This window comes from Triticum aestivum, chromosome 3D (assembly GCF_018294505.1).
Source record: "Triticum aestivum cultivar Chinese Spring chromosome 3D, IWGSC CS RefSeq v2.1, whole genome shotgun sequence".
Taxonomy (NCBI): domain Eukaryota; kingdom Viridiplantae; phylum Streptophyta; class Magnoliopsida; order Poales; family Poaceae; genus Triticum; species Triticum aestivum.
The window spans coordinates 395,997,303-396,006,315 of NC_057802.1; the positions used below are offsets into that span (position 1 = coordinate 395,997,303).

Here is a 9,013-nt window from a genome sequence, read left to right on the forward strand (position 1 = left end):
ATTGTCATCAACGAGGTCAAGCCAACTCCTATAGAGGAAATTTCAAAAAAAAAACTCCTATAGGGGAGAGTGGTATTCGGTGGCCATCTCGATGTAATTTCTATTATGTATGAGATGCCCTCTGCTTCCGATGAACTTATATTAGATCTGATCTTTTTCAGAAAAAAAAAAAATCAATGGGGCCAATGTGAGGTTGCACGGAGATGAGCTGGTGCAATTTTCTCCAAATTCCTTCATTTTTCCCCTTTCTTTTCTCCCTGGCTTGTCCTTGCAATTTATTTGCTCTTATTGTTCGGCCCAAAGAAGGAACTAGTAGTACATGTTGAGTGCTTTACACTAAATTTACCATTGGCAACAGCAGCCATAGAACATGAAAATTGTATCCATGGTAAGTATCCACCAACGATAGTTTCTTTCATGCTTTTTTTCCAAGCTGATAATCACGAGGGACCAGATTAAAATGACCGAGCAAATCCAGAGATTGGCCAAACGAAACATACACCTAACATTAGGTTATCTTCCATGTCCACAATGCCATCCACAAGGATTCAAATGTAAGTTCTTCCGGTGTCACTGGGGCGAACCAGTTTACAATATGTTTAAGTGACCAATTTAAAACATGAGACAAGCTTCATGGACCGGAAACTTTTCTTGTTGGAGACAGTAAATTGCCCAGGGGCAACTTACTCCACCTCTTCCAAGAAATCCTTGATCTCTGATGGAGTTAAAACTCTGCATTTTGAACGGGAAGTGTTGATAGTCAGAATGCAGAAAGGAATTTGTACACTAATCAAACGGCCTTATTATGACAGTTACAACCGATAAAAGAGTAGAAGCGCACACATATTGGACATATACTAAAAATTGCAGGCAAATACCAACTACACGACCAAGAGAAACATGAACGGATTAAATTGAGAGTAGCACAAGTTGTTAGCGAGCAAATGAAAGTTATTGTGACCAATGCTAAGTTAGGAAGGGTTGGAAGGCAAACGAAAAAATTGTACTCCCTCTGTCCCAAAATAAGTGTCTTAACTTTAGTACAACTCTGCACTAAAGTTAGTATAAAATTGAGACACTTACTTTGGAACGGAGGGAGTATCTGATAACTATGTTGCAGTAAAAACAGCGTAATTGACTTTGTATACATACTTAAATTCACGGTCAGCCCGGATAACTCCAATTTCAATGTTGTTGGCAGAGATTTGACCTTCATATCTGCAAGTCCGGAAACAGTCAGTACTCAATAAGCAACCAAATTGCTAGCATAAGCCAACTACTAGAAAGATGTAGCTACCCTTCTTTCAGAGTCAAAATTGCAGTATGAATGGCATCATCAAGCTCCATATCTTCGGTGTATCTAGAAGTTAAAGCTATGTCAGCTAAATCATGACCATGCAAAAAGGGAAAATAATAATAACCTTGACAAAATACATGCTGCTTGTATTAGTGAACAGATGGACAGCAATAGAATTTAATTTAGTATGATTATCAGATTGAGATAAATAACGCTGAAACATTAACAGTGACCAATAGTAATGGTAGGATAGATAGATCCTTCATCTACCTTTTCTCAAGAAATGTCTTTGCATTTGACACATTTTTCCCCATCGCTGATGCTTTCCAGGAGAAGTAAGATCCTGATGGGTCAACCTATAGAAATAATCAATAATGAGAAATCCAACATTTTTGTAACTATTAACTACTACACCCTAACAATATGAGTTTATGCCATGTGAAACATCAGTCAAAAGTAATACAAATCCTATGACATGTGAAATATCAGTCAAAAGTAATAAAAATCTGGTGCAAACTAACAAGCAACTGAATCTGAAATAATGGGAAGGGAAATAAGAAGATCTATATCATGTAGCTCCTTGCACATACCTGATACAACTGCGGACCATTGTCATCATACCCAGCAATCAACAGTGATACACCAAATGGTCTTACACCACTGCAACAAATAAGGTTATGAGTACAACATATATTTCTATTTAGTTTTGAACTGAACTTTTGCGATTTGGCTGACACGTGTAAAACAAATCAAAACGCATGTGACAATCAAATCTTATCTACTATTATATGTAGTGTCGAATTGCGTCATGACTAGCATTTTAAAACCTCAGTTTCTCGAGCTCACCTATTAAGTAAAGATCTAACAAATCGGTTGCACATAGTGAACTCTGGCCCTATACATTGTTGTGTTTCACAATTAAGTGACAAAATCAACAGACATTGAAGTTATATTTCATATTTGAATTCTTGTTAACAAAAACAAGTTACATCAAATGGTATTGTGAAGCTTTCGGTAAAACTATCAAGCAACTTATATTGTTCTAATAGTAATTTAGGTATAACAAGTGAGTGATTTAAACAATTTCATAACTTCATTAGTAGTAGAATAAATAGAAAGTGCCAAGTATAGTAACATACCCAGATTGTGTGAACTCCTGCATAACAGCAGCAGTCTCTCGGACAAGCTGGGTCACGGGGATGGTTTCCTGCATTTGGAAATAAATAATAATCAGAAAACATATAGTATTTGCTAGGGAAAACTGAGAGAACATGGCTACAGGTGACCTGCACATTATACAAAGTAGCAATTTATTAAAATAACATCTTACCTTGTACAACCGATAATACTGCTGTGCCTGCTTCCGACTTTTTCTGACAAGAACGCGGAAATCTGGACCCATCCCACTGGAAACAACAAGTAGGTAAGTGCACATACATGAAACAAGAGACACTTGGAAATTGCAAGAAACACCAAATTTGAGTAACAAGAACTGGAAAATATATTAATGGAGCCATGGTGGCAAGTCGGGAGATTTAATAAACAGCTTGGAAAAGGTGTGGTTATTCTGATAGCTTACGTGTTGGCACTACAGGTCTAGCTGTTGATCTCCAATGTGCACTTCTGTGGTCAAGCAAGGCTCTAGGTCACACCAGTACTAGTTTGCATGGTAAATTGGTAATGACAACCCTGCTTGCCCATTCATCATGTTGCCTAAAAAGGGTGAATGATTCATGTTTTCTCCCAGATACCTTAAGTTGATTGATCTAATCAGCTGGTTTCCTTGCATACTTTGTACAGGTATTTTAAATTTTTGCCTTTTCAGGGTCATCTACATATAAGGTGAAATGGATAAAGGGAGGAACCTCAGACAAATTGTTCATCTTATCTTTTATATATACAACCAGCTCATCAGTGATGAAAGTGAAAACACAGCAATACTAGCTCAGACACCATTGAGAATTAAGAGCATTAACCAATACATCATTAGTTAGGGTAATAGTAATACAGTAACAGAGGTAAATATTTCTACAATATAGAAAAATGAATAACAAGCAACACTGGAAAATACCTGTAGACAACTCCAATATTTGGAGTCAGTGACTGAATCTTCTGCACCTAGAAATTTGCAGGAACGGATTAATTAGCATTTTTATTTTGAGATAGCAACAAAAGATGGCAAGTAGAGAAAAAAATAAGGATGATGTTACACTTACAGATGTTTCGTCCACTAAAATAGAAGGCAATTTCTTCTCAGTGGCGATAACTACACCATTGGCAGCTACAAACATGATGCATATATCTCAGAATCAATAAGTCACTCAGAAAAGGAAGTGAAAGTGCTGTAGAACAGTAAAATAACTGATAAAATATGCACCATACAAACTAAGCTTAAATTCGTTCAATCATTAGTAATTATAATAGAAGAAAGAAACGTATCCGTGCTAACTTGCAGCTATATAAAGAGTGCATGTCAAACATTGATTTTTTTTTTTTGATATCAAACATTAGTTTCATTCAGTTGTTAATAAAAAAGGTCATAGGCGAAAAACCAATAGCCACTCTTTAACTTCCACAACACAACACAATACAACTGCTTGGTATGCTGAAAAGCAAACTAAGTGGTATGCTGGAAAAGAAGAAAACAAATAATGTGCAATTGTGCACTTATCATGAATTTATTATTCTAAATCTCCTAGGGCCTCGGTGAGTAGACATCATCCGGCCACACTACCAGTAAGCAAAAAGAATCGAACAACTCCAAGGTACATATAAATCCAACTTTGCAAAGAACGCACTCTAACAGTTTCTGTGGAACATCCAAGTACAAGAAGGCAATCAGAACTCCAAACTTTACAATGGATGTGCTCCTATGTAGTCAGTAGTTTACAAAACATATGTATACTTCTGAAAATATGTCACACCAAACATCAACTTCGCACTCATAAGCACAATGTAAAATAATACAGATTAAAAATGAACATGATATGACAAACACATTGGCATCATGGGCATGTGTCTATCAAAAGCATTGGATTATGAGCTGGTATATCAGTCTTTGTAGACATGAAGAAGCTCCGAAAGCTCAGGACGTTGCACACACACACGCAATTCCATTAAGGAACATTGGGCATAGATCTGCAAATAATCTCAGTGCCTTAAATTGGCACAGTAGCCCTGTCGCCAGCCGCAAACAAAAGAGCAGTGATTATTAATTACTCCCTCTGTAGTGATCTAAACGCTCTTATATTTCTTTACTGAACAAGTACTGTATTTCTTATGTGTTAAAAAGGCCTGCACTCCATTCTTGTCGTTGGAAGCCTGAATTTACGCAGACTAATGATTTCCATATCATATGCAATCGATTAGTCCCACAGCTAGTAGTGTAAATACTACCACGTGATTCTATGATGCCAAAGATACAGGAGAAAACCTAACTGAAGAACGGACATCAGCACTGTCATAAGCCGCACCACGTCGCCCTAAAATGCGAGCTAAATTCACACTTGAGAAACGAGAATGGAAACCCTCAGCATTGACCTAATGTTGTGCATAAAACCTTCACGTCGCTGTCTTAAACTTGTCTAAAATCACGAAACTTCCGCCGCAAATCGATGCTGGCAGCGTATAAGACTACTAATAGCAGAAAGTACAGGGCAAGATTACTGCGCGCACCGCACCTTTGATGCCAAGCGAGGTTTGGCCCGATCCGACGGCCGTGAGCGCGTGCTCGATCTGCACCAGCTTCCCCGACGGGCTGCAATGAAATCGGGGGAAAAGTCAGATCAAAGCCCCTACATCGCACCTGATCAGACCCAATCGAGAGGGGGGGTGGGGGTGGGGGGGAGCACAAACCTGAAGGTGGTGAGGGAGAAGGAGTACTGGCTGTCGCCCATGGCCGACGTGCGGGACTACCTCGTCGGCTTTCTCGGGCTGCGGGAGGAGATCGGACGGAGCGAGAGGGCGAGGCGGCTGCTAGAGAAGAGAGACGGAGGGGGGATGGGACGGAAGTAGTGTCGAACGCGAAGAGAAGAGGAAAACGGAGAAGAGCAGAGTGTTTCGCAAGAAGATGATTCTGGGCCGGAACCGGAAACTGCAAGGTTTTTGAGAAGGCGCTGAGACCCACTCTGCCGATTTTCTCCGAGGGCTCCTTTCTTTCAAAGAAATTTTATTAAAAAATAGAGGATTTGGATTCTTATACAAGGAAAAAAACGGTGGCCATTTAATTCATACGATTATAATCTTTAGAAGTTTTTTCATAGGATTTTATTTGTAGTACTATAATTTGGAGCAATTTGGAGGAAATTTTTCATCTACACAAACTTTTTCATATAATTCCTTCGTTTTTCTTGTGATATCAAACACTCTTCTATTCACGGAGCTTTGCGTGTATGCGTGCGTGCGTACCATGTTAGAGGGATAGAGAGATTGGCGGAATTATTGATGGATGTTGTATTGAGCCTCGAGGTTGAGTATATATTGAATACAAGACTTGAAAGACAAGAAGTCTCTCCTGAAGATAAGATAGGAGACCCATAATATCAAATACATGTAACCCAAATATATATCTAACACGCATGACCTCAAATAAATACAAACCGAGTTGCAACAAACAAAAGCAATGTCTTTCGAGCAAACTTCTTGAGACTTGGATGCTTCCTCTTCTTGTTTCCATGCACCTCCCATTGAGCTAGCATCAATGCGACCTCCTCCACCAAGTCATCATCATATAAAACAAATCATCATTGACATCATTCGAGGATGAAGAATCCTCAATAACTCCTCCATTGGTGAGCTCATCTACATGAACTGTGCAAAAAATATCATCTACACGAAACAGAAAATCGTACACCACGAAAATCTAGGAATTCGAGCTTAAATTACCTCTTGTCAAACATCTTGAGGGTGTTGAGCTCGTCATCGAGGGATGTCATGAGGAGGTCCGTAAGTGGGGGTATGGGAGAAGGGAGAAGGGGTTGTGCGGCGCCCCCATGGTGCTCGAAGTGGCCTGATAGGGGCATCAGTCGATGGATGTAGCTTGGCGTGAGAGGGGGAGCTCGAGCGACTGATATGTCCTCGATGTATCTACGACTTTTGAAGTTTTCATGTCGATTTCTTCTAGTCATACAATATTTTAATATTTATTAGACTAGCCTACTAATTATCGCCATCGGGGGTAGAATTGCATGTTTATCTTGGTGCGTTCATGAACCTTTTAAAACTCTAAACAATCAAAGTATCATAACTGAGCTCTCGCCCGAGCCGCTCCCGCGGGCGGTAGGGCGAACCCTAGCCGCCGCCGGACCGCTCCTCCTCCACACCTCCTCTCCTCCTCGCCACCGTCGGGCGAAGCCAGGTCGGCGTCGGCGGCGGCGGGGTCTCCCGGCCTCCCTTCCCTGTTGCTCGCGACGCGGGCGCGGCGGCTTGGCGGGGACGCGTCGCTCGCGCGGAGGAGCTACCCGGGAGGCCATGCTGGCGACGCGGCTTGCCGGTGGAGCGGCGATGACTGCGTTGTGGTTGGGTGGCTGGCGAGGCGGAGATGGAGGGGACGACTCCTGCTGCGGGTGGTGTCGCCAAGTCGGCCCAGATCCCTTTGTCGGTCGGCTCGGGCTGCGACAGCTTGGGCCGGAGGGCACTCTACCTTGGCTGGGTGGTGCTCCGACGAGGCTGAGGGGCCTCCTGCTGTTGTTGGCTGGTGGCGGGAGCGGCTCGGGAGGCGGAGTGTGGCGGCACGAGGCAGGCTGCGGCTTCGGCGGCGCGCCTCTGCTGCTGCAGGGCAGTTCGGGGCTCCCCCTCGGGGTCCCGGCGTGGATTTGGGCTGCCACGGCGTGGTGGTGGTGTTGGGGAACATAGTAATTTCAAAAAATTCCTACGCACACGCAAGATCATGGTGATGCATAGCAACGAGAGGGGAGAGTGTTGTCCACGTACCCTCGTAGACCGAAAGCGGAAGCGTTAGCACAACGCGGTTGATGTAGTCGTACGTCTTCACGATCCGACCGATCAAGTACCGAACGCACGGCACCTCCGAGTTCAGCACACGTTCAGCCCGATGACGTCCCTCGAACTCCGATCCAGCCGAGTGTTGAGGGAGAGTTTCGTCAGCACGACGGCGTGGTGACGATGATGATGTTCTACCGACGCAGGGCTTCGCCTAAGCACCGCTACAGTATTATCGAGGTGGACTATGGTGGAGGGGGGCACCGCACACGGCTAAAAGATCAAACGATCAATTGTTGTGTCTCTAGGGTGCCCCCTGCCCCCGTATATAAAGGAGCAAGGGGGGAGGTGCGGCCGGCCAGGAGGGGGCGCGCCAGGAGGAGTCCTACTCCCACCGGGAGTAGGACTCCCTCCCTTTTCCTTGTTGGATTAGGAGTGGAGGGGGAAAGAGGAGGGAGAGAGGAAGGAAAGGGGGGGCGCCGCCCCCCTCTCCTTGTCCTATTCGGACTAGGGGGGAGGGGCGCGCGGCCCTGCCCTGGCCGCCTCTCCTCTCTTCCACTAAGGCCCACTATGGCCCATTAAGCCCCCGGGGGTTCCGGTAACCTCCCGGTACTCCGGTAAAATTCCGATTTCACCCGGAACACTTCCGATATCCAAATATAGGCTTCCAATATATCAATCTTCATGTCTCGACCATATCGAGACTCCTCGTCATGTCCGTGATCACATCCGGGACTCCGAACAACCTTCGGTACATCAAAACATATAAACTCATAATATAACCGTCATCGAAACTTTAAGCGTGCGGACCCTACGGGTTCGAGAACTATGTAGACATGACCGAGACACGTCTCCGGTCAATAACCAATAGCGGAACCTGGATGCTCATATTGGCTCCCACATATTCTACGAAGATCTTTATCGGTCAGACCGCATAACAACATACGTTGTTCCCTTTGTCATCGGTATGTTACTTGCCCGAGATTCGATCGTCGGTATCTCAATACCTAGTTCAATCTCGTTACCGGCAAGTCTCTTTACTCGTTCCGTAATACATCATCCCGCAACTAACTCATTAGTTGCAATGCTTGCAAGGCTTAAGTGATGTGCATTACCGAGAGGGCCCAGAGATACCTCTCCGACAATCGGAGTGACAAATCCTAATCTCGAAATACGCCAACCCAACAAGTACCTTCGGAGACACCTGTAGAGCACCTTTATAATCACCCAGTTACGTTGTGACGTTTGGTAGCACACAAAGCGTTCCTCCGGTAAACGGGAGTTGCATAATCTCATAGTCATAGGAACATGTATAAGTCATGAAGAAAGCAATAGCAACATACTAAACGATCGAGTGCTAAGCTAACGGAATGGGTCAAGTCAATCACATCATTCTCCTAATGATGTGATCCCGTTAATCAAATGACAACTCATGTCAATGGCTAGGAAACATAACCATCTTTGATCAACGAGCTAGTCAAGTAGAGGCATACTAGTGACACTCTGTTTGTCTATGTATTCACACAAGTATTATGTTTCCGGTTAATACAATTCTAGCATGAATAATAAACATTTATCATGATATAAGGAAATAAATAATAACTTTATTATTGCCTCTAGGGCATATTTCCTTCAGTCTCCCACTTGCACTAGAGTCAATAATCTAGATTACACAGTAATGATTCTAACACCCATGGAGCCTTGGTGCTGATCATGTTTTGCTCGTGGAAGAGGCTTAGTCAACGGGTCTGCAACATTCAGATCCGTATGTATCTT

At 43.4% G+C, this 9,013-nt stretch overlaps 1 protein-coding gene across 1 annotated transcript; it reads right to left on the reverse strand.

The window, feature by feature from the left end:
• Nucleotides 1–481: 481 nt before the first annotated feature.
• Nucleotides 482–5,422, reverse strand: LOC123079137 (proteasome subunit alpha type-2). Its single transcript, XM_044501819.1, has 11 exons — nt 5,153–5,422; nt 4,978–5,054; nt 3,514–3,578; nt 3,369–3,415; nt 2,628–2,703; nt 2,437–2,504; nt 1,888–1,957; nt 1,568–1,653; nt 1,298–1,360; nt 1,153–1,218; nt 482–732 (listed from the first exon to the last, which is right to left on the reverse strand). Exons 1-11 carry the CDS (start codon nt 5,191–5,193, stop codon nt 684–686), a joined length of 708 nt encoding a protein of 235 aa, XP_044357754.1. The 5' UTR covers nt 5,194–5,422; the 3' UTR covers nt 482–683.
• Between the last annotated feature and the right edge of the window lie 3,591 nt (nt 5,423–9,013).